This window comes from Microcaecilia unicolor, chromosome 9, assembly GCF_901765095.1.
Source record: "Microcaecilia unicolor chromosome 9, aMicUni1.1, whole genome shotgun sequence".
NCBI classification, from domain to species: domain Eukaryota; kingdom Metazoa; phylum Chordata; class Amphibia; order Gymnophiona; family Siphonopidae; genus Microcaecilia; species Microcaecilia unicolor.
The window spans coordinates 11,398,420-11,424,780 of NC_044039.1; the positions used below are offsets into that span (position 1 = coordinate 11,398,420).

The window sequence follows — 26,361 nt, forward strand, 5'->3', positions numbered from 1 at the left end:
AGAGAGATTTCAGAAGAAGGCAGAGAAATGGAAGAAAGTTTGACTTGAAAGATGGATGTAGGGCAGGGAGTGAAGAAGAAAGGAGGGGAGAAAAGAAATAGTGAATGGACAGGAGGCCCTGGAGGTCAGAGCACAGAGATGGAAGCAGAACCAGAGACAGGGAACAAGATGATTAGAAAAATAAAATCACCAGACAACAAAGGTAAGAAAAAATTTTTATTTTCAGTTTAGTAACTGATACATATCCATTCTGAGACTTAATTCCTTGTCATCAAGCAGATGAAGCCATTTATGTATGGGTTGTGTCCATCAACCAGCAGGGGGAGATAGAGAGCACTCAATTTTTCACAGTGCCTCATGGCCAGCTAGCTCCACTGCCTCTTCATTATTCTCTATCTCCCCAAGCAGGGTGGCTGCAGCTTCTTCGAGCTCCATCAAAAATCTGCCTGGGGGTGGCTCCTGGCTTGCCAGTTGTTAGCCGGGGTGTTAGAGGCTATAGCAGCTTCACTTTGAAGGCACATAGGTTAGCCCTTTCCCTGCCTTACCCATGCCCCCGTGGATGTGGACATATTAGTTTGCTTTTCCCTGTCCTTTCCCACTCAGTGGATGCAGGCACATTGGTTCGCCTTTCCCTGCCTTTCCCACTTATCTGAGCCTCCGGAGTGTTTTTATTTACCTCTTTTGCCTCTGCTTTCCTCACAGCGTTAAAAAAAATAATTAATTAATTAAAGTCGCGTTGTGCTTTAGCGCAGCGATCTTGGAAAAGAGGTTTTTTTCTTGAGATTCTTCTGCAGGACCGGAGCTGTGATACTCGGTCTAGTGAGGTAAGAGTGTTTTCTGACTCCTTCGGGGTGGGATTGGGACGTTTTTGGCGCGAACCGCCATTTTTGAATTTTACCGCAGTTTTCGGCGATGGCTGTGGAGACTGTAAAGCGCTGTTCTAAATGTGGCAAGCGCAAATCAGCAGCGGGGCTCTGTAATTCGTGCTGTACAGACGGTAGAGCCGGCCCGAGCATGGCGAGCGGCGATCTTTTGCGCTCTGAGCTGGCAGCGGACGCCATTTTGGATTTTCCACATGGCGCGGCCTCCGTTGTGACTGAGAGCCCTGAATCCGGGGGGGGGGGGGGGGGGTCCTCTGAGTGATGCTAATAGAGCTGATAGCTCTGGGCAGGATCCGGGCGGTCAGGGAGCGGTTTTCTCCCCTGATTTTGTTTTAATGCTGCATAGGGCGTACATGCTTAAAAGAGCTCTTCCACAGGGTTCTGCGGACCCTCTGCCTGCCCCCCCCCCCCCCCCCCCCCCCCCCCCCCCCCCCGGTGGATCCTGGCCTTTTGGAGTTGGCTTTGCCTGTTTCTTATCCTCCTGATAAACGCAGAAGGGCTAATTCCCCAGAGTGGTTTCAGTCCTTCAATCTCTGGGCTGGGTCGTCAATAGGGCCAAAAGTTACCTGACCCCCTCGCAATCTCTAGAATATTTGGGGGCCAGGTTCGACACAGCCTCGGGCTATGTGTTTCTTCCTGAGCAAAGGCGGTGCAAGCTTCAGAATCAGGTCCGTTTGCTCCTGAGGATGCCCCGCCCGTGAGCTTGGGACATTGTCCAGCTGTTGGGATCGATGACGGCCACCTTGGAAGTGGTGCCATGGGCGAGAGCGCACCTGAGACCTCTACAGTATTCTCTACTTCGATGGTCTCCAGTATCTCAGTGCAGACTTTCTTGGCTCCCTGCGGCCCGCCTCAGTATGGAGTGGTGGCTCTCGGACAGCATGTTGCGGCGGGGAATGCCGCTGGCGCTCCCCGATTGGTGCCTGCTGGTTGATGGACACAACCCATACATATTGGCTTCATCTGCTATGACTAAAGGAAAGAAAATTATCATGGTAAGAACCTAATTTTCCCTTCTGCACTTTGCAGGAGGAAATGAGGAGGGGAACGCTCTATGCGATTAATCATGCAATTTAAAATTTTAATTGATATGCTGCCCTAGTTAAAATATGAAATTGTCAAGTGTGCTGATACAGAAGAAGATAAGATTTTTATATATTTTTTATGTGTATTTTATAACAATTGTTAGGTTGTTTGGGCTTCCAGTTACAAACTTGGCTGTGCCGCCGTGAAATGTAAGGGGCATTCTGTAACAGTTATCTGCAACTATGGACCACCGTAAGTCTAAATTATTAATTAAAAAATCTTTTCAACAGTTTTATCCAAGGAAAGACAGGCTGTTAATTTTCTCTGGTGTCTTTGTCTAGTAGAACCTGGCATGGTGAAAGTGTATAAAAACTTGATGAGGATAATTTTTATAACTGGGTACGTAGGTTACTTGGGAAGGAGGGTGCCTATGTGTGCTTTAACAGGACTTCCCAAATGGGGTTGCAAAACCCACATTTGGTATTTTAACTCGGTCAGGTTTTAAAAAAACCTCATCGGCCAGCATCTCCTGGTGAGTCCGTACTATAATTAGGCCTGCACAGAATCCATGGAAGGTGGGGGTTGACAACACCAGCATTGGCTGCAAAACTGTAGGAGGCCAGGGAGCAGAAGCATGGACCTTTAGGGGTTGTGTGCTTTCTGAGGGCCATGGTAATGGCTGCTGTAATGCCTATGTCAGGTGCTTCAGCAGAGGAAGTTTGATGCAGATTGATACCCAAGTGAAAGTCTGGGCCCCAGCAATCAAGGGATTTCTCTGTTGTGTCAGCACACAATGGGACATCTGATAAGCAATATTTCATTTCATTTATTTGGTTTTATATATACTGCCTTTAACAGTACATATTGTATCGAAACAGATAATTTTATAATAGGGCCTCTATGTGTGAAGACCAAATAGGCGTCTGTTTTTATTCTTTTATGAAGACCCACAAGTGCCCATATGCCTTTATAAAATACTAAGGGTAAGGTAGCAGAAATCACAGCTAGACTGTAACCATAAATATTTATAGCTGCTGAGGAGATGGTGTAAATATTCATGTGTAAACAACATGTATAAATTGACTCTTCCTGCAGGCCACCCCTGAATGTGCCTACATACAGGCTGCATAAAAGTATACACCTTCTCACCACTACTACTACTACTACTATTTAGCATTTCTATAGCGCTACAAGGCATACGCAGCGCTGCACAAACATAACACGTACATTTACACACAAAACCCTTTTGACACATGAAAAATGACTTTTGGGCTCATTTTCAAAAGATTAATGTATCGGCCAGGCAGGCAGCAGGTCAAGAGAGTAATCCAGGTTCAAGCGGCAGTCAGTAGGCAGGCAAGAGAGTAATCCAGGTACGGGCAAGTCAGTAGGCATGCGGAAGGCAAGAGAGTAATCCAGGTACATGCGAAAGTCAGTAGGTAGGCAAGAGAGTAATCCAGGTACAGGCGAAAGTCAGTAGGCAGGCAGAAGGGTAATCCAGGTACAGGCAAAGTCAGCAACGAGGGACCAGTAGATAAGCAGACTACAGAGTTAGAAACACCTACAGTGGGGGAAATAAGTATTTGATCCCTTGCTGATTTTGTAAGTTTGCCCACTGACAAAGACATGAGCAGCCCATAATTGAAGGGTAGGTTATTGGTAACAGTGAGAGATAGCACATCACAAATTAAATCCGGAAAATCACATTGTGGAAAGTATATGAATTTATTTGCATTCTGCAGAGGGAAATAAGTATTTGATCCCCCACCAACCAGTAAGAGATCTGGCCCCTACAGACCAGGTAGATGCTCCAAATCAACTCGTTACCTGCATGACAGACAGCTGTCGGCAATGGTCACCTGTATGAAAGACACCTGTCCACAGACTCAGTGAATCAGTCAGACTCTAACCTCTACAAAATGGCCAAGAGCAAGGAGCTGTCTAAGGATGTCAGGGACAAGATCATACACCTGCACAAGGCTGGAATGGGCTACAAAACCATCAGTAAGACGCTGGGCGAGAAGGAGACAACTGTTGGTGCCATAGTAAGAAAATGGAAGAAGTACAAAATGACTGTCAATCGACAAAGATCTGGGGCTCCACGCAAAATCTCACCTCGTGGGGTATCCTTGATCATGAGGAAGGTTAGAAATCAGCCTACAACTACAAGGGGGGAACTTGTCAATGATCTCAAGGCAGCTGGGACCACTGTCACCACGAAAACCATTGGTAACACATTACGACATAACGGATTGCAATCCTGCAGTGCCCGCAAGGTCCCCCTGCTCCGGAAGGCACATGTGACGGCCCGTCTGAAGTTTGCCAGTGAACACCTGGATGATGCCGAGAGTGATTGGGAGAAGGTGCTGTGGTCAGATGAGACAAAAATTGAGCTCTTTGGCATGAACTCAACTCGCCGTGTTTGGAGGAAGAGAAATGCTGCCTATGACCCAAAGAACACCGTCCCCACTGTCAAGCATGGAGGTGGAAATGTTATGTTTTGGGGGTGTTTCTCTGCTAAGGGCACAGGACTACTTCACCGCATCAATGGGAGAATGGATGGGGCCATGTACCGTACAATTCTGAGTGACAACCTCCTTCCCTCCGCCAGGGCCTTAAAAATGGGTCGTGGCTGGGTCTTCCAGCACGACAATGACCCAAAACATACAGCCAAGGCAACAAAGGAGTGGCTCAGGAAGAAGCACATTACGGTCATGGAGTGGCCTAGCCAGTCACCAGACCTTAATCCCATTGAAAACTTATGGAGGGAGCTGAAGCTGCGAGTTGCCAAGCGACAGCCCAGAACTCTTAATGATTTAGAGATGATCTGCAAAGAGGAGTGGACCAAAATTCCTCCTGACATGTGTGCAAACCTCATCATCAACTACAGAAGACGTCTGACTGCTGTGCTTGCCAACAAGGGTTTTGCCACCAAGTATTAGGTCTTGTTTGCCAGAGGGATTAAATACTTATTTCCCTCTGCAGAATGCAAATAAATTCATATACTTTCCACAATGTGATTTTCCGGATTTAATTTGTGATGTGCTATCTCTCACTGTTACCAATAACCTACCCTTCAATTATGGGCTGCTCATGTCTTTGTCAGTGGGCAAACTTACAAAATCAGCAAGGGATCAAATACTTATTTCCCCCACTGTACCAAAGTAGAAGCTGAAGCATGGAGTCCAAGGAGAGCTCAGCTGATAAAGTGCTGGCGTCTGACATCAGCAGTGAGAAGGGGCACAGCCATAGGACACGAGCAGGGGAAGGAGGAACCGGAAGACCAATAGGAGAGAAGTAAGTGAAGCCAGGCAGAGGAAGAGCAGACCCAGGTGGGTGGAAGCAAAGCAATTAAGGATCCTGCAACCATCGCTCTCTGAACAAACCCAGAGAGGACTACACACACATGGCTCAGGCAGTGACAGTCAAGTGTGCGTGTCAACGGGAACCCGCGCAGCCCAAGGACGCTGCTTGCGTTGAGGTAGGGGACATGACACTACTAAAAGTTCTGAAGCTTAACGTCGATAAAAGGTCTTTTCCATTTTTAAAACAGGCTTTACATTGGAAAAACCATCATAGAAAATATGTGGAGAGAGTAATTTTATAATGTATTTTTGGGAAAGGTAGTGTAAAAATGATAATCTAATGGAGCAATGTGTTTATATTTTGCAGTGGAAATTATAGAGGTGTAAAGCCTTATAAAGAAGGGGAACCTTGCAGCCAGTGCCCAGGGGATCAGTGTGAGAATAACTTATGCAGTAAGTGCAAAACCACTGTATGCATGTTGTATGGCTATATAGTCACGGGTACGTTGTAGGTGTATGTTGGGAAGAGCTAGGCCACTTGCTTTCATCAACTTGTTTGTATGAAACAATAAAACTATTGCAAATATCTAGAGCATTACTAGATGTAGTGTTGATTTTAAATATGTTTTACTTACTAGTTTTTTTAATCATGCATCTCCTCGCTTGACATCTCTGGTATGTCTATCTTCCTAATCCAAAGAGTGCCTGGGGGGGGGGGGGGGGGGGAGGCAAGCAAAACATTCCACAGAACTTGGAGTGACCTTCAGATTTATTGGGAGGCTGGAGCTTCTCTTTACCTACAGTCAGTCAATCCAAGCATTTCAATCCTGAATTCCAGATCATAAAAAGTGTAATGGCCTTGGTTTAGAAGTTGAAGATTTAGTAGAATACACCTTCATCTTTCCTCTTTCCCATGATATGTAAAATGCTAAAAGTTAAAATCCAAAGAGTCAGGGAACACAGGTTACAAGCTTCTAATTAGAGGGTATTACTTGGTTCCCCTAATTCTTGAAAATTTAAAGCTAATTTTCTCCAAGCACAAGCAGTCATGATATTCTAAAATGTGGTTAAAATTATAATTTTTTTTTTTTCATTTTAATTTTTTCAGTTTTGAGGCCTCTGAGCCCTTCTTTTTGGCCGAGGAACCTTGACCATATTCTACAGAATTACTCCCAGGCCATTGAGCCTTTTGACATTGTGTCGGCTGTGTTTCCGTCCATGTCAATGAGGGTGCCAAGTGACTTTAAAAAGTGTACTTGGTGTGATAGGACCATTTCAGGCACAGAATCCCATAACTGGTGTGTTCGGTGCAAATGAGGACAGTTAAAGCCTGCAGAGTCCAATGTGAAAAACATTTTAGATGGGCATCAAGCATGGCAGGGGATTTGTCACTGGACGCAGAACCTGCATCGACATCGGGTGCACCGATGCAGCATCAAGAATGTGTGGCTTAAGACTCAGTACCGTGGCTGTGTAAGAACTCCATCTCCTCCTCATCAGTTCCACGTGCAGAGAGACCTGCATCATTAAAAACCTAAGAAGCATCGCCATTGTTCTCCATCCAGACATAGTGCCAACACCTCCCCTGCATTGCCATCCTCAGTGCACAGGAAACAGCCATGCCACAGAGAGCCAACACTGTAGTCAATGTACTCTTCCACATACTTCCCAAGAGGAGTACTTTTGAAGAGTCAGACTTGGACCTCTCCTGGGAGATGGAGCAAGACCCACAGGACCGCTCGGCCAAAGAGTCCTATGGCATCTCATCTGAACCTTCTCCACTATGTGAGACACATAAGTCTCCAGAAAATATATCCTTTCCTGGGTTTGTCTGTGAGATGGCCCAAGCCATACCTTTCAAATTGGAGACTGAAGAGGAACCTTGTTCAGAGCTTTGTTCTAGATATGACTTCCTAGAGAGAGAATTACTGTTCCTCTTCATACAGTTGTGAGGAACACTGATCAAAAACTGTGAGACTCCACTAACAGTTTAAGTTACGCCAAAGAAAATTGATATGTGGGCATTCTACCTCAGGATTTTTTTCAATTCTGGCTTGGCTGTACTTATTCAGTGTGGATTGTTGTCTGTTGCTATTTGAAATCTGCTCTGGTAAGAAAATACTGGTTAGCCCTGGGCTGCACAGGAAAACTTCTAGGATTACTTTCAGGTCAGTAGTCCTCAATCTCCATCTGCTGGTAGAAGTATGTATACCCACACCTTTGGATTAGTCTGGAGCAGGGGTTCTCAACCCAGTCAGTTGGATTTTCAGAATATACATAATGAATATGCATGAGAGAGATTTGCATACAGTGGAGGTAGTACATGCAGACTTCTCATTCATATTCATTCTGGGAGATCTTGAAAACCTGACTGGCTTGGTGTGTCCCGAGGACTGCGTTGAGAACCCTTGCTCTGGAAGGACTAAAAGAAAGAAAATTAGCAGAGCAGGTAAGGTCTGATTTCTCCTTTGTAGCAGTTGCATATGCCAGTCTCTTCACAGAGCTCATTAAAAAGTTAATATGACAGACCTACTCATAGTTAAAAATTGGTCACTTGAGTGGCAGAAATTGGAAAAGGCATTTCCTCTGCCTACTAATCTGTCAGTGCTGCCTGTGCTGGCAAGGATCGTCTCTGCAATAGTATTCACAGGCAGATGATCAAAAGCAAACGCCAGCGCTAGAGGCTGTTAGCGCCAGCGTTTGCTACCGCCCCATGATCAGAGGGCTCTTAGCGCAAGTAGCTTGCAAATGCATGCTAATCAGCGCTTAATGCATTCATCCCCAATGATCAGCGACCAGCGCGCCAAAGATTGGGTCACTAGCCGCGACAAACCCTACGCCGGCTCCGAGCTGGCGTTAGGGTTTGCAGATCATTAGGGAGGAATGGTGAGCCCTGTCCAGCATGCATTTGCATGCTGGCAGGTCCCCATTCCCCCCTACAGCAAACCTGCCAGCAAGGGCAGTTGAGGACGTTCAAATTTTGGACGTTTCTGCAATGGACAGTTAAGGACATCCAAAATTGGATGTTTCTATGAGAAAGATGTCCTTAACTGCCCATTGCAGAAACGTCCAAAATTTGGACGCCCTCTACTGCCCCATCACAGACGTCTTCAACTGCCCTGTCGCTATACCTCCGACACCCCAGGGCAGTTGAGGACGTCCATCTTCCGATTTAAAGATGGGCGTCCTTCTCTTTTCATTGGTCTCCAGCCCAGACCTGTCAAACAAGTGCAGGAGGATTGTGCTGAGCGCATGCTCAGGCACAATTCTCCCGCACTTCTACCCCATCATCAGAGATAATTGCGCTGCTTAAATTTGTATGCATTATCTCTGATAATAGGTCTAATAGCGCCCCGCGCTGTTCCAGCACTATTTTAGAGCGCTGTTTGGAACAGCGCGGGGCTTTTGATCATCTGCCTGTCAATCTCTTCTCATTTGTTAATATTTTTGTGCCTGTTATTTCTAGTGATGCAAGAAGGGAAAAATACTTTGACAAATAACCTTTTTTACTTTTTTATTTCTCCTCAGGAAATAAACAGCGTGACAGAATCGTATGTATGTATTAGAATAGAATGTTAAATTCTTGAATTACTGAATTCACTGTCAAAGGAACTGTGATTGACGAGTTGTATTTTTCTCTTTGTAGATCACCCAAATTGGTATCCATACTTCGATCAGTATTCATGGTATGCAGATCTTTCGTGTGATACCTACTGCATTAGTGTTTTAGCTATAAGATTATTTTTTATTCCATGGATCTTTGTAGCTGATTTTTATGTGCATAAACGGTACCCAGATATCATTTCAAGGTAATGAATTCATAGATATCTGTAGAATATGGCATAAAGTTTCCCCATATTTATAGCTTGAATTCTGTATATTTATCAGTGAAACAAAACGTTTTCATCCTTTTCTCTTGCATGTCCTATGAATATACTTATTTCAAATAAAATAAGAGTCTTAATTCAACATTTCGCCTCTTATGATTAAATCAGGTATAAAATGTTGAACAGTGCACTGGGAGGGAGGGAGGGGGGCCTTCAAGAGTCCCCATTTCTTACAATGCAAACCCACACAAGGGGCAGAGCCAGTGAGTGTGACAGCCTGCAGGAGGCTCCACCCGGAATTTATTTTACTGAGGTACCTGTTGCTGTAGATCCAGCGCTGCTACCCAAGACAAGTAGTAGCTGTAAGTCTGAATGGAGGCCTGGGTGCAATATCCATACTTTGCTTCTTGTAAAATTTGGGTTGGATTTAGTCATGGATAGGTAGATGCTGTAATCTCCTCTCAGCAGCTGGTAAGCGCATTGGAGAGCGTGCAGGGGGAATTTGGGAGTTGACGAGTGCATAGACCAGGGAGAGGCAGCAACTCCTAGGCTACCTGGCACCTCAGGTTTGTCTAGCTTTGATTTAAATCTTTTATTACTGGGAAATACAAATATGTCATGTTTCGTGTTTATTATTCTTATTACACTTCCCTATCCTGTTAGACCAATCTGAATGCAAGATTTAGGCTACCCTGTGAGCAGCAAGAGACAGGACCACAGCTTTTCAGTGACCTGACAGACTTGCTAATATTCTCTGTATTCAGCAGGTGGTGGCATGTGCTGGGTTGATGGAGCAGAAATGTTAAGGCTTCCAGGTCTGTTGTCTCCAGGTCATTATCCTCTGATGGAGCTAGATCCTGAAGTTCCCAGTGCAAGAGTCTTTAGGCTGCTTCTGGTAGTGCAGGATCCTTGGCTCCTAGGGCAATAGACATTGTATTGTTCCCCTGGTTGAGTGGTTCTTGGCTCAGGTTTCGGGAATTCCATCTTGTGCCCCCTGTTAGAGTAGGTTCTGATTAGTATGCATTTTTTGGTATTCTGTTTGTTATTCTTGTAAGGAACTCTATGAAATATGGTCAGTAGTAATTTAGAATATTATATTACTGCTACCAGTTTTTCTTCTTGGAACAATACGTGGGGAAACTAGTATAAATCCAGTATATTTCTCTAGCTTGAGCAGTAGAGTATGTGCCTATTTTGCCTTTTGTGTTAATCAGCATAGTTAAAGCACCACAGCAGGAACACTGCTGACCACTCTGTAGGTAAGCAAATGAGAAGTCATATTTTGCATACAACGTGGAGAATTTTAAAATAATTTGAAGAATCTGAGCAAGATTTCAGTTTTTACTCTTTCACACCCCAGGGTCAGGAATGTTTGGAGGCAAAAGAAAATGGGATGAAACATGGGAGTGAGGAAAAACTAGTGAAAAAGCACCATCAACTTATAAGAACTTCTAATCTGCATTTTTTTATTTTTTGTTGTTACAATAACTACAAAACAAAGTGTCTCTTGACATCTTCTGTAGCAGTATCCATAACTTAGAAAAATACAAACCTTTTTTATGTGGAAAAACAATGAACAGGGCAGAAGTTGGGAAACCATAGCACTGGTTTTTTTTCCTGCATAAAATAAGTAACTATTACTGTTCTGACGTTACTTCTACAGTTCACCAAAGTGGGCAATGTGATAGACCAATCAGAAATTCAGTATTATCCTGGAGAATTTATGCACGTCTGTTACGATGTTGAAAGAATGACAGAAAAAATGGTGTTTCTTCTGAGCCAGCTTTCAGCCATTTCTGTGTACAAAACACCATACAGGAAATCTTCCAGCTCCTAAAAAGCAAGTCTGTTCTTAACAGGAAAGATCCCATATTGTTATTTTTTCTTCTTTTTCTTATCTGTAGCAAGCCTTTGCTTCAGCTCTTCTTCAGGAAGTGATCCCAGCTTTACTTTCTTTGCTTTCTTTACTTTTTCTTTCAAAGCTTCAATGTCTATCTTTGTCTCAGTATAAGCTGTACAAGAAAACAAACAATGTCAGCAAATCAGCGTAACTGTTTCTCCTACAACATGGGACATTCTAGATATAAAATAGGACACTTGAGAGGCAGCAATAAGTATTTTTTTTTTTTTAAGCTGGCTGTGGCATTATTTTCACCTCCACTAGACAAGAGTCGATAATGCTACATATAAGCAGACGGCGCTTACTGATGCCAAATATATACAGAGAGGCAATATTCATCCACTACATGTATAGCAAAATGGTTTAAGGTAAGAAGGCAATTTAATTGTCCTAGCTCTATATGGAGAGTGGCTGTATATCACTGCTATAGGTACAGCAGGGCAAAATGCCCTCATTCTGTTCTGACACTATACAGCTGAACATTTTCTCTGACAGGTCCAGCACTTGGTAAAGTGTGCTGAACATTTGTGGATAAGAAATTTATACAGTTAGCAACTGCTGCTAAAGGTGCAAGTCCCTTTTGAATACTGACCTCAAAACTTTTTAATAAAACTTTTAATACATAAATATTTCAGCTAAGAATATGCCAACCAGCTCATTTAAATATACCATCAGAGCAGGGGTATAGCCAAAAGTGCATTTTGTGAGGTTTTTTTTTTTTTTTTTTTTTTTTTTTGGGGGGGGGGGGGGGGGGGGCGCAAAGGTAGTCTCTCTCTCCCCTCCCCCACAACATTGAGGCATACCGTAGCTCCTGGTCAGCCAGAGATCAACTTCACGAGTCCTGCTTGTACTGTCAGAGCAGCGCTCAAGTCAGCACTCCTGCACATGCTCAGTACAGTTGCTGAACTGAGCATGTGCGAAAGCCAGCATCAGAGACCGAAGTGTGTCTGCTGACTTAAGTGCTGCTCTGGTAGCACAGGTGGGACTCGTGGAGATCTCTTCAGCTGGCGGGGCTTGCCATCCCCATCAGCCATTAAAACTGTTTACCAGGACATCTCTACTTATACCTTACAGCAGAGACACACCATGAAGCCAGTGCTGGATCTCTTGCTTGCGACCCATATAAAGTATAAATTGGTTTTCCCTTTTGCTTTGCTGTTGCTGGCAAATTGAACCGTGTGCACAAACTGGGTGATGCGTGAAAGATTCAACATGAAGCAGGTTTGGCCCTGTGTTCCCCCTTGGCCCTTGATAGGCAGAGTTCTCCTGAGAAACTGCAGCTTTGGCAGTATGTGGAAGGAAGCAGAAAGATGACGCAACGCCCTTGTGCTCCTGTTGCTTAGTTGGGACCTGATTCAGGTTGCTTATTGTCTGTCCTTGTAGTTTGTATCCCTTCTTCTTGGGAGGTTGGTTTAGCTGGTTGGAGGGGGGGGGGGGGGGGGGGAATTAGTATGAATGTTATTGGCATGAGCGTGTGGGGTGGATGGATGGGGAGACTGTTGCATTTAGTCTGGGGACTCTTGCCCTCAGTTGCCCACCCTTAGGATCTTCTGGTTGTGTGGAGGTCTTTGGGATGGCAGATGTTGTGTGTCTGGAGGGGTGAAGAGGAGGGAGGGGTAGTGATTAGAAGGGTTCTGTAGATGGTGATGGGGTAGTTTTTTATCTTTCTGACTTCTGTGTGTTTTGTATTGTGTGAATTTAGATCTTATATACAATATTAAGTGCTTGAATTCCCCCTATAAGTGTCACTCTAGAGAGTTGCTTCAAGTACAGCTCCATGTGCTGTTTTTACAGGAGACCCACTTCTTCCATACAATGTTAAGGGCTTGAATTCCCCCTATAAGTGTCACTCTCTAGAGCGTTGCTTCAAGTACAGCCCCATGTGGTGTTTTTACAGGAGACTCGCGTCTTGAAACAACATGAGGGGTTGCTGTCTCATCTTCGCTATCCCACTGTTTATTGTGTGGCAGATGTTCATGGGACTAAGAAACGTGGGGTGGCTGTTTTGTTTCATCCTGTTGTCACCCCTTCATGTTAAATGTGACCCTGATGGTCATTTTCTCTTGTTAGAGCAGGAACAGGTCACAGTGGCCTCTATGTGTACTCCAAATGAGCATCAGGATCAATTTTTTGCTCAGCTTTTGTCTTGTACAAAGTTTTGCAAAGGGATGGAGTCTTTTGGCAGGAGATTTTATGTGAAAATATGTTTATTGAAACTTTCAACCAAAGACTGCAACAGCAAAGTACACAATGAAAAAAGGCAAAAGCTAAATCATCACCAGCCAACAAAGCATTGATATCAATTGCTGCTTATGATAGGAAAACACCTCCTCCCCCTTTCCAAAACAAAACACTGAAGCAAGGCAGGGGACTTTAATGTCACCATGCAACCTGTTTTGGACTGTATAGTTACCCCTTCGGCTGGTCATGTCAAGCTCTTCAGAGCTCTTGTGAACATGGTAGATTGCTTGGATCTGTTTAATGTCTGGAAGTTGAGCCATCCCACAACCTGACCACACTTTTATTCTCACTTGGATTATATTTTTGGATAAGATTCTCCCTGATGTGGATTGTACCTCTGCTATTTGGCACATTACTATCTTTGATCGTGCACTCTGGTGTGGGCAACTGTAACCATCTTCATATGAATAGGTCAGAAATAGAGGATGGACCTTAAACAACTTGCTGTTGCAAGATGAGGATCTTTATATAGCCTTTGGCATTGCTCTCCGTGACTATTCTGATATCAATATGAACTCGGGGCCTGTTTTTGGACACCTTAAGATCATTACATACGGTTACCCTTCAAGTCCTGCTCCTTTTTCATGCACCCCCTTTATTGCAACACTCCAAGTTTCTGCAGCCCAAATGCATAACCCTGCACATTTTAGCATTAAATCTTAGCTGCCAAATTCTGATCCATTCTTCAAGCTTTGCCTAGGTCCCTCCACACCATTACCCTATTGCGGATTTTAGTATCATCTGCAAAGAGGTAAACCTTACGAGACAGCCTTTCTGCAAGATCGCTGAGCTAGCCAACTGACAATATTAGTTGCACTTATGCAGTTAGTGCTGCTGAATACTGCCTGTAACCACCCAAGCATTCTCTAATTAGTGCCAGGTCAATCCAGATGTGGAGCCTGAACTTAACTGGGTCGCAGTGGTATTCAGTCCACTAACCAGCCAAATAAGTGGATGAAATTAGGATAGCAATGAGTAATAAATTTATCAGTGAGTACAAGAGCAAAGCAAATTTCTAAGATGGTGAAGCATAACAGACAAATGTTTTTAATCTAAGATCTCTGCAACCATCAAAACACATTACCTTTTTTAGGTCTCATCACAGGTTTTTCCTTCGGTGGAATGAAAGCTTGGTTTCTTTCTTGTTGTCTCCTACTAACTGCTTCTGCTTGTTTTGCCTACATTATAAGAATGGAATAGTTGAGCAGCTTGGCAAGAGAAAATGTGAACTTATTCTCCACTTATTTTATAGGATAAATTATTCATCTCACCTTTATCTCTTGTAGTTTCTTCTGTCTCTTTTGGCTTTCCTTCAAAAAGTATTCACCACTTGCCAGTTCTTTATCAGTCTGTTAAAATCATGTTTATGATTAGTGAAAAACTTTAGAAAGATGTAAGATTCAAAAAACAAAAAACCAAGTAGTAGAGACACTTGAGAACTCAAATTTGCAATTAACTACTAAATCAAGTGGGTCCATTCCTTGTCTATCAGGTGGGCAGTAAACTGGGCAGAAGTATATCTTAGTGCCATATACAACATCTCACCCCCCCCCCCCCCCCCCCCCCCCCGGAATTTATCTCCTTCAGAAATAATGAATCTTTGAACATTAACAAGACTCCCCCCATCCCTCTTGCCTGCCCTTAAATCAAACACAAGTCAACAAATTTGAGTTAAAATAATTGTATTAAGAGCCAAGACATAAGATGAACGTTAAATCAAACCTACTACTACAGTATAAACCACAGTCCAGATGTTTATTCCTTACAGACCTGGTATTAATTAACACACCCCTCAAAGAACTGTTATGCAAGCAAAAGTGCAATCTCAGCCAGGTTTCCTTGACCTATATACCCTTGGTACTTCAGTCAAGCCAAAGTCTACGTCCCTGTGGTCTAAAATATGGCCACTTTAAGTTCAACTTCCTCAACCAAGACTGGAACAAACGGCTAGTCTTGATTGTTTTAGCTGGCATTAGCTGAACAAGAATATCAGAAATTCAAAGAAGAGACCAATTAAACATCAGTTCATACAAATCCTGAACAAAGAAGTGTACATGGGAGTGTCATGCAGCTACCAAGCCCAGCTTTAGTAGGGATGCACTCCAGAGATTGGTTTAGGAGCTGTGCCCTGAAACTGGCATCACTGATAATGTCACTACCAGCTTTTCACAGAAGCCAATGAAATAAAGAGCGACATGTAGAAAGCAACTACAGCTAGATGGCTTAAAGTGACCATCACTTTAGCCTATACTAGCAAGGGTTTAAAAGTCCCAAAAGGGCACAAGCTTCTTCGTTAGCAGAACATACGTGGTTTCCTGAGTGGGTATTGGCAAGGCAGCTACTTGGTCTTCTCAGCATTTCTCATCAAAGTACTACGCCCTGGATGTACAGTCTAGAGAAAATTCAGTCTTTAGTTCTGGAGTCTGACAGGCTGCCTTGTCTTCTTCCTACCTGGTCTAAAGTGGGCTTGACTATATCCCACTCATCTAGACTGGTCTGTTTAGATGCCCAGGATCTTTAGTGCTACCAGACCAGTTTGGAGACCACTCGTGAAGACTGCTACAGCCTCATGAGAAATCATGGGTGAATCCAATTAATTTGAGAAAAGTGAGTCTTTCAATCCACATTCACTCTTTTTTTTTTTCACTGATGTTTTAAGGGTAAAGTGGATCAGTTTCGTTGTGATGGTTTGATTCTGGAAGCCCTAGATTTCAGTTGTTGGGACTTTGACATTGTTATACAGGCAGGCTCCCTGGCTGCACCAGCCCTTAAAAAGGAGCAATCTCTCGGTCCCCATCTGCAGCAAGGGGTTAATTACTCACTAGTTTGGCAGGACTTAAAAGGAAGGAAATTAACAAGAAGCTTTAAAATTTCACTATATCCCTCAAGGCCTCCACACCCGAACACAAAATACTTCAGGTGATGCCCCAAAATAACTTGTACAATGGCATAATCACACAGATTACTGAACTAAATGACACTTAGCCCTCCCCAACCCTGTACTGCTCAATGTCATTTTTGTGATTGTCCCAGTAGGTAAATAGTCTATATAGACTGGTATAGTTTACCAGTTCTAGAACGGAACATAGGGTTTATAAGATCTCTTTATCCCAAACCTTTTTTTTATTTTGTTGTGTCCCTCATTTCTACACCATCATGTTGGACAAACCGTGGAGCAACATAGGATTCTGCACATTACTTAATTTCCTGCAGTATTCTACGATGAATTATAAAATGCATTCTGTAGCTCATGCATCTATGTAAGTCAGTGTGCCCCAGATTTCACTCACCTGGTTTTCTGGCTGAGGCGGTGGGAATGGAGTATATTCTTTTTTCACATTTTTCTTCTTGGGTTCCTTGCGTTTGTTCAGGTTCTTGTGCTTAAACTTTGGCAAAAATCTCTCCCAGTTTTGTGACCTTAATTCAGGATCTTTTGACAATTCACGCTTAATCATCAAAGTCTGAGAACATGACAAAATATTGAAATTAGTTCCAGGATCAATCAGAACAATGATCCAGTTTTGTATGTGAACAATGTCATTCTAAGCGTTCCTACCCTGCCTCACTCTTTCAGAGGCCACTTTATTGTATTAGAAATCTAAAACCTAGAAAGAAATATTCTAAATAAGTATTGTACATGAAGATTAGTTTCTAACACACATTTAAAAATGATTTATTATGGAAATAACACTGAATTCAGCACTAGTTGAGCATTGCCTCTATGATCAAAGTATATAAGCACGTATCGGCCTACTCAGCTAAAGTTTAGGGGTGCTACATGTAGTATTCACACTGTATTCAACCTGTGAATGATGTAATGAAAACTTGGGATATCTATTGTATATCTAATACAAAATAACCGTGCCTTTCTGTGGTTACAATCAAAGCGGTTTACATATTACATATACAGGTACTTTTTTGTACTTGGGGCAATGGACAGTTAAGTGACTTGCCCAAAGTCACAAGGAGCAGCAGTGGGAATCAGACCAGATTCCCCTGGTTTTCGGGCTGCTGCACTAACCACTAGGCTACTCCTAGATGGAAATGAAAACGGTAACGGAATTCAAACATGCGTGGGATAAATATAAAGGAATCCTGTTCAGAAGGAAGGGATCCTCAGGAGCTTAGCCTAGAATGGGTGGGCAGAGCCGATGGTTGGGAGGCGGGGCTAGTGCTGGGCAGACTTATACGGTCTGTGCCGGGGCTGGTGGATGGGAGGCGGGGATAGTGCTGGACAGACTTATACGGTCTGTGCCAGAGCCGGTGGTGGGAGGCGGGGATGGTGGTTGGGAGGCGGGGTTAGTACTGGGTGGACTTATACGGTCTATGCCCTGAAAAAGACAGGTACAAATCAAGGTAAGGTATACACAAAAACTAGCACATATGAGTTTATCTTGTTGGGCAGACTGGATGAACCGTGCAGGTCTTTTTCTGCCGTCATCTACTATCAAGCTCATTTTCAAAGCACTTAGCCTCCCAAAGTTCCATAGAAACCTATGGAACTTAGCCTCCCAAAGTACTTTGAAAATATGCCTCTATGGGGCTCATTTTCAAAGCACTTAGCCTTCCAAAGTTCCATACATTTCTATGGAACTTTGGAAGGCTAAGTGCTTTGAAAATATGCCTCTATGTTATACTGTAGTACTAGCTAAATGTACTAATGAAATGATGTAAGAACTTAGAACAGTGGTACTGAATCTGTGGCTAGTGATACAAAACCTGGCTCTGGAACACTTGCAAGACAGTCACCAAGGCAGCCGGTGCCCAATTAAAGGAATATACCCTTATGCCCCCCCTTTTCTGCTTATATTCTAATTCTGCAAGCTCCTTCTTCTACGAAACATGGTTGCTCAAGTTCTATCATCATAGCTAAGATCCACCTTAGGAGTCAGCACCCAAGAAAAGAATCTAGGTGTCATCGTAGACAATACAGTGAAATGTTCCGCCAGTGGGTGGCGGCAGCCAAAAAAGCAAACAGAATGCTCATAGTGCAACCACACCTTGAGTATTATGTACAATTTTGGTCGATGTATCTTTAAAAAGATATAACAGAATTAGAAAAGGTTCAAAGAAGAGCGACCAAAATGATTAAAGAGATGGAACTCCTCTCATATGAGGAAAGGCTTAAGAGGTTAGGACTCTAGAACAGTAGTGTAGAACAGGTAAACGTAAATTGATTTTTTTACTTTTTCATAAAGTACAAATACTAGGGAACACTCAACATGGTACTACTTTAAAATGAACATGAGGAAATATTTTTTCATTCAACAAATAGTTTAAACTGTAGAACTTGTTGATAGAGGATTTGGTAACAGCGGTTAATGTATTTGGGTTTAAAAAAAGGTTTCACAGTCTGCTATAGGGGAAGCCATCACTTGCCCTGGGATTGGTAGCATGGAATGTTGCTACTATTTGGGTTTCTGCCAGGTTCTTGTGACCGCCACTGTTGGAAGCAGGATACTAGGCTAGATGGACCACTGGTCTGACCCAGTATGGCTATTCTTATGTATCCTATGGGAAAAGATGAGTCTTAATTTACATTAGTGTTCTTTAATTACTAAAGTACAAAGTAGACAATGGGGCTCATTTTCAAAGCACTTAAACTTCCAAAGTTCCATAGGTTACTATAGAACTTTGAAAGTCTAAGTGCTTTGAAAATATTCCTCAGTGTCTCTATTAATTTCTCTTATTTCTCATATACTGCATAGTCTCAAATGTAATCCCTGTACCCACCTTAATGTTATATATAGGATGAATATTTTTCATAGTATCCATAACCACTTTTCGAACCTGAAATGCAAAACGGAAAAAAAACATTTTCAGTGTGGCTTTTTATAATTTCATTTGCTGCCGGGTGACCCGCCGTTTTTCAGTTTGAGTTGCTGGATGAGCTGGTTGTTTGTATTGTAGATGTTTTTAAAGTGAATCTTATGCTTGTTTAAATGTGTTAAAGATTTTATATGTTTATATTGAGTGTTCTGTAAAACACCACGCTGGTATGTATGGAATAATGGTATATCAAATTATTATTATATTCTTCCATTTCATCTCTATGGAAAAAATACTAAGTATGTATAACATGATAAAGTAATTTTTTTCTGGATTTAGCTCACACCTTTCTCAATAGTAGCTAAGGCAGGGGTTCTCACCCCAGTCCTTGGGACACATCCAGCCAGTCAGGTTTTCAGGATACACAGAATATAGAGTTGGATATCAATCACAAAAAATAACAATACGTTAATCATCTCTAAGTGGAGCATATTCACTTGACGTAAAAACAGCGTGATGCGGCCATGTTTCAGCTAACACTTGAATCTGGGGTAAACATTTCTATCTAAAATATAAATAAAATCTTAAGACATATAAACTCATCTTACAAATAGTTGCAGTTAATATATAAAATACATCTGAATTAAACATATATTACCATATTGAATACCTATACCCAAGACTCTAATATGCAATGTCCAAATTCTCTCCACTCAAATAAAGAGATCATTATCATACTGCTAATTTTGTGTTTGATATCCAACTCTTTTTGTCTGCGGGTTGTGTGTTGCCTCTACCTTTGACTGCTAGGTTTTCAGGATATCCACAATATCAGCTTGGAGAAGAGACGGCTGAGGGGAGACATGATAGAGGTATATAAAATAATGAGTGGAGTGGAACAGGTGGATGTGAAGCGTCTGTTCACGCTTTCCAAAAATACTAGGACTAGGGGGCATGCGATTAAACTACAGTGTAGTAAATTTAAAACAAATCGGAGAAAATTTTTCTTCACCCAACATGTAATTAAACTCTGGAATTCATTGCCGGAAAATGTGGTGAAGGCGGTTAGCTTAGCAAAGTTTAAAAAGGGGTTGGACGGTTTCCTAAAGGACAAGTCCATAAACCGCTACTAAACGGACTTGGAAAAATCCAAAATCCCAGGAATAACATGTATAGAATGTTTGTACGTTTGGGAAGCTTGCCAGGTGCCCTTGGCCTGGATTGGCCGCTGTCGTGGACAAGATGCTGGGCTCGATGGACCCTTGGTCTTTTCCCAGTATGGCATTACTTATGTACTTATGTATGAGTATGTATGAGATAAATCTGCACAGAAAACAGGTAGGTGCATGCAAACTTATTTAATGCATTTTCATTATGGGTAGCCTGAAAACCTGACTGGTTAGATGTGTCCTGAGGAGTGAGTTGATAATCACTGAGCCAGTGGCGTAGCCAGAAGACAATTTTTGGGTGGGCCAGTGGGTTGGATGGGTGGGCACTACAACCCCAACCCCCTCCCCCCCACACACACGCAGTGCGCAGCACCTTTAAAGTTATCGGTGCTGCCTCCACTCACCTTTTCCCACCGTGGCGCTGCCTCCTCTCCTGCACTTCATGGTCTCCGTCTCCCACCCCCGCGGCAGCGCTCTATTGGCGCTGCCTGCCTGACAGCTGACAGACGCGGTGCGATGACGTCCTGCTCCGGGACCTTCCCTCTGCCGCGTGCAATCCACCCTGCATAAACAGGAAGTTGAATCAACGCCGCAGAGGGAAGGCCCCGAAGCAGCAGGACGTCGCCCCGCGTCTGTCAGCTGTCAGGCAGGCAGCGCTGATAGCAAATTGAAAGCGCTGCCGTGAGGGTGGGAGACCGCGAAGTGCAGGAGAGGAGGCAGCGCTACGGCGGGGGTGGGGGAAGGTGAGGATGGGCCTGAGACGAAACTGGGTGGGCCTGGGCCCATCCAGGCCCACCCGTAGCTACGCCCCTGCACTGAGCTAAGGCGAGTTACATTCAAATACTCTAGGTATTTTCCTTTCCCTGGAGAGCTCACAACTAAAGGGCTTTTTATTTTTACTAAACCACGCTAGTGATTCCTGGCATGGCAAATATGTCGTAGCCCATTCAATTTTTTACTGCAGAAATATCAACATGGCTTCTACTGTGTAAAAAGAGCTTTATTGTTAGCTGATAAATGCACTTTAATTATAATGACACTGCTACACATTATTGTGCTTTAAAAAAAAAAAACAAAAAAAAAACCTGACAATTGTAACATTTGTGTCTCATTGTCTTACCTCCTTCAGGCCATTAAAAGGTCCCAAAGCCGAAACCGTATTTCCCTGAACCATGATGTAACAGCTTGTTAAAAGTTCCAGAGCCTAAAATACAGAAGGAGCTTAGGGATGAAACAAATCTAGATTTATACTAAGAATGACATGGGGGCGAGGATCCGCAGTAACCACGGGGACAGGGCCAGATCCGACAAGGACAAACTTTGTCCCTGTGTCATTTTCTACTTTGAAGCCTGTTAATGAACTGGAGTTATTTATGTTTGAGTGATGCAGACAATATTTTGATTTTTTGGAAAAACAAGCAAACATGCTGGCCACAACTTTCAAAATTTGCATGGGGATCCTGTACATCCTGCTACCAGCACATCTTCTAAGAAGACATCGTCTTTTGTAGGAAGGACTGTGGAAGACAGGAGAGCTAGACTGAATCCTGAGATTGTTTATGGCTTCTTATTCATCCACAGATTAAAAAAATCATAACAATGCTTCATAGGGCATATTTCTCCCCTCTAGGGCACACAGAACGGGTTGTATTTTGTACCCCTGGAAATTTTAACAGGGTGGATTAGGATTCCTTGGGGTAGTAGAAATCAATTGTTCTGGTTGGAAGGGTAGAGGGTGGTGAAGAGGGTTATTATAGTTTTCTATTTGTAATTTATACATAGTAGTTGCACAGCATATTGTTCCTTTTTATACTTTAATAAAAAGGTTTAACTATAAAATCATAATTATTCGAGACTTTTCAGCTTGGAGAAGAGACGGCTGAGGGGAGACATGATAGAGGTATATAAAATAATGAGTAGTGGAACAGGTGGATGTGAAGCATCTGTTCACGCTTTCCAAAAATACTAGGACTAGGGGGCATGCGATGAAACTACAGTGTAGTAAATTTAAAACAAATCGGAGAAAATGTTTCTTCACCCAACGCGTAATTAAACTCTGGAATTTGTTGCCGGAAAACGTGGTGAAGGCAGTTAGCTTGGCAGAGTTTAAAAAGGGGTTAGATGGTTTCCTAAAGGACAAGTCCATAAACCGCTACTAAATGGACTTCGGAAAAATCCACAATTCCGGGAATAACATGTATAGAATGTTTGTGCATTTGGGAAGCTTGCCATGTGCCCTTGGCCTGGATTGGCCGCTGTCGTGGACAGGATGCTGGGCTTGATGGACCCTTGGTCTTTTCCCAGTGTGGCATTACTTATGAGGCTTCTGCAGATGAGGACAGAGCCCATGGGGACGGGGCAGGAACGAAGACAGAACTCACGGGTTCTCTTTATACGCCAAAAAAACCCAGAAGATTCTAACATCAGTGCATTTACCTTCAGAGTAGATCCTTTGGGTCCAAGAAGCCTCTGTCTTCTCTTTATAAATCTCTCTCGATTTCTCACCAACGTGCCTATTTTAATAATATCACATGCCATGTCATCCTGAAGAATTCGCACTGCCTGACAAAAATCAGAAATGTGTAACTATGAGAGCTATAAAGTAAATCTTTGCAGATAAAGTCATAATACGAACAATCTAACTGGAAAATAATCTGAAGGGAGAAGTCACAAAGACTATTCCTGTCTCTAGCTTATCTCATCTGCTGCCTACTGTAGCACAATCCTTCCTTACTAAGTCTTTCACCTCCATTTTCTTCATTAATATTCAAACTAGGGGAAAGCAAACACACATTTTGGGAAATTCATTCTTGGTACTTAATGTTAGTACAGCACTTTATTTCCCAATGGACAAATGGCATGGATAGGCTATACAGACTATCTGCTTTCTTCTTTCTTTCTATGTTTCTAATAAATCAATCTCCTACTTCTGTTGTAAAAATTAGCAGAGGTGTTACTGGGAATGGGCATATTTATTCCCTCACATACTGAAATGAATATAGAGTAATTACTTATGTCTACCATAACAGATCTGCATCACAAATGCAGGTTAACTCACCTGCTCAAATGGAACACTTCTTGCTAACAGCTTTATTATGTCTCTGGCCCGGATGATCAAATATGGATCAAACGTTTTTCTGGTTGTTGTTACCGTCATGCTGCCCTCAATGAGATCCAGTGTTGCACTAATATGCTGCACCATATGAAAATATGAAATCATACTGGTAGGCAAGTACCAAATCAACATTATTTCAAAATACATTGTAATACTGACCACGCTATTAACGTCCACAATTACGTTCTATTTTGGGATAAACACAAAGGAATCCTGTTTTGAAGGAATGGATGTGCGGAATCTTAGAAGAGATTCGGTGGCAACACCGGTAATTGGGAAACAAAACCAGTGCTGGGCAGACTTCTACGGTCTACGCCCTGATCGTGACTGAATAAATAGGGATGAGCTGGAGTGTAAATTTTAAGGGGCTTCAACGTTAGCTTCAGAACTTTTAGTACAAGAACAGTACTGGGCAGACTTCTACGGTCTATGCCCTAAGAATGGCAAGGACAAATCAAACTCGGGTATATATATAAAGCATCTCATACCATGTAAAATGAGTTTATCTTGGGCTGACTGGATGGCCCGTACAGGTCTTTTATCTGCCGTCATTTACTACGTTATGTTACCATAAGCTAAATAATATTAAGTATTAAAATAAGATTTTAAAAAAAGGAAATATTAGCCAAGTCCACAGCCCTGTCTGTTACTTAGAAGTCCCTATAATTACTCTGACAAATTATTGCCATATAATATTAAAATTATTTTTAAAGTTCAATGTGTCTACTCTGTATTTCTGTAAGCAAAATATAACTGGGTACTTTGTGTACACATATAATTTATCTTTAACTTTCTGTAAACCAAATGAGTGATTCAGCATAAACCCAATTTTAGTCAAAAACATAATACTTGCAGTTCAAAAGCTGGGTGGCTGTGCAGTGTTATCACCCAGAGAACATAAGTCTCAAGCTCTTACATGCTCATCCAGGGCTTTCTGCACCAGCGGCCAGCACTCTTTCAAGTAGGCTTCTCTGTATTTAGGGAACAATGTTGCAAAGCTGCTTTCTTCAAGCAGACCTTTAGGATTATCCTCTTTTGTAAAAGTTGCTTCTTTCCATCCTTCAGGTACAGTGAGAAGTTCAGATTCATTTGCTGATCCAAAAGAAAATACACTTGATTTAGTCAGTGCAGTAAACTGACACTGCACATTAAAAAAATGTGAGAGCTAACAGTAAAGGTGGAGGTGTGGGGGGGGCTTCATTTGGAAACACAAGCAACAAAACTTGTTACAATAAAAGAAAAAGGAATTACAGGTGTAAAAAGAGGCACATAACGTGATTTTAAAACTAGAGTTAGTAGTGAGCGGTGATACTATTAACGCATGTCCCCCCCCCGTTTCTATTTTATAGATCATAGGTATTTCCTTAGGCTTCATGCACGCTTGGGGGGTGTGGCTTATTAGCCTGATCCCGCCCCCTTCCCCCCAAACAACATATGTATGCGCAGCTGTAGAACAATTCCGTTAGCAATTAAGGAAAGCTGCTACTACTACTACTTATTTCTATAGCGCTACAACGCATACGCAGCACTGTACATCATACACAAAAGACAGTACCTGCTCAAAGAACTTACAATCCAGATAAGACAGGTAAACAGAACAATTAAAAGAGTTCAATGTTGCTTTCGGCACCTAACCATTGTAGCTCTATCCAGGAAATCTAGATCGCCTCAATCTTGATTGACTGCACTTTTTGTCCTTTAGATTGTAAGCCCCTTTGAGCAGGGACTGTCCTTCTTTGTTAGACTGTACAGCGCTGCGTAACCCTAGTAGCGCTTTAGAAGTGTTAAGTAGTAGGACAGGCCGAGTAGCGGTTAGGAGTCAAAAGCAGTGGTTAGGATCCTCAGGAGCTTAACCGAGATTGGATAGCAGAGCCGGTAGTGGGAGGCGGGGCTGGAGGTTGGGAGGCGGGGATAGTGCGGGGCAGACTTATACGGTCTGTGCCAGAGCCAGTGGTGGGAGGCGGGACTGGAGGTTGGGAGGCAGGGATAGCGCTGGGCAGACTTATACGGTCTGTGCCAGAGCCGGTGGTGGGAGGCGGGGATAGTGCTGGGCAGACTTATACGGTCTGTGCCAGAGCCATTGGTGGGAGGCGGGACTGGAGGTTGGGAGGCAGGGATAGCGCTGGGCAGACTTATACGGTCTGTGCCAGAGCCGGTGGTGGGAGGCGGGGATAGTGCTGGGCAGACTTATACTGTCTGTGCCAGAGCCAGTGGTGGGAGGCGGGACTGGAGGTTGGGAGGCAGGGATAGCGCTGGGCAGACTTATACGGTCTGTGCCAGAGCCGGTGGTGGGAGGCGGGGATAGTGCTGGGCAGACTTATACGGTCTGTGCCAGAGCCGGTGGTTGGGAGGCGGGGCTAGTGCTGGGCAGACTTATACAGTCTGTGCCCTGAAGAGCACAGGTACAAATCAAAGTAGGGTATACACAAAAGTAGCACACATGAGTTGTCTTGTTGGGCAGACTGGATGGACCGTGCAGGTCTTTTTCTGCCGTCATCTACTATGTAAAGAGGTTGGCTTGCGTTTGGACTTGAAAACGGCCAAAGACGGGGCTAGACGTACAGGCTCGGGAAGTCCATTCCAGGCTTGAGGTGCAGCGAGACAAAAGGAACAGAGTCTGGCATTAGCAGTAGAGGAGAAGGGGACGGACAAGAGAGATTTATCCACAGAACGAGGCTCAAAATCCTTTTTCATTCTGGTTGTTTTGTTTAATTCTCGGGAGCTGCAGCCAAAATCCCTTTTTCGCTCCCATTAGGGGGGGAAGAACCTGCACTGTCTGGCGTGAAAACTAAAGCCCTCGGCCACCGCCTACCTCGAGGAGTCTCTGTCTTCCCGCTGTGCTTCATCCCAGAGCTAGAGGAAGAAGCCGCCATCATGCTGCTGCTGCTCCTTCACGTCGCGTCGTCGCCCCCGTGACGTAACACGTCTCGACCCGTGTCGCAGCACGTGACTTCCCCCTGGAAAGGAAACAAGAGTCTTGGACGATAGGTTCCACCGTCCCCAGGTCATCATGTGTTAGTCTTACTCTCCTGGAGGTTTGTTCCGCGCGAAGGCTACAGGCAAGGGACGGGAAAATCCTCAAGCCAGATCTGCGGGGTCCCCTTAAGACTAGACTGCTTCTTTGTTTT

The 26,361-nt window shown here is 43.3% G+C and overlaps 2 protein-coding genes across 2 annotated transcripts in view; one reads left to right on the top strand and one right to left on the bottom strand.

The window, feature by feature from the left end:
* Window positions 1-10,428, top strand: part of LOC115477830 (GLIPR1-like protein 1) — a 30,435-nt gene extending 20,007 nt beyond the window's left edge. The window contains exons 3-6 of the mRNA XM_030214922.1: window positions 2,071-2,159; window positions 5,580-5,665; window positions 8,741-8,767; window positions 8,859-10,428. Coding sequence (XP_030070782.1) covers window positions 2,071-2,159; window positions 5,580-5,665; window positions 8,741-8,767; window positions 8,859-9,025 — 369 coding nt within the window. The 3' untranslated portion in view covers window positions 9,026-10,428. The remainder of the gene's footprint in view (window positions 1-2,070; window positions 2,160-5,579; window positions 5,666-8,740; window positions 8,768-8,858) is intronic.
* A 57-nt stretch (window positions 10,429-10,485) lies between these two features.
* Window positions 10,486-26,142, bottom strand: KRR1 (KRR1 small subunit processome component homolog). The gene is made up of 10 exons (XM_030214921.1): window positions 26,046-26,142; window positions 24,150-24,325; window positions 23,177-23,311; window positions 22,555-22,680; window positions 21,239-21,322; window positions 18,914-18,970; window positions 16,471-16,641; window positions 14,452-14,529; window positions 14,265-14,358; window positions 10,486-11,051 (listed from the first exon to the last, which is right to left on the bottom strand). Exons 1-10 carry the CDS (start codon window positions 26,107-26,109, stop codon window positions 10,915-10,917), a joined length of 1,122 nt encoding a protein of 373 aa, XP_030070781.1. The 5' UTR covers window positions 26,110-26,142; the 3' UTR covers window positions 10,486-10,914.
* Between the last annotated feature and the right edge of the window lie 219 nt (window positions 26,143-26,361).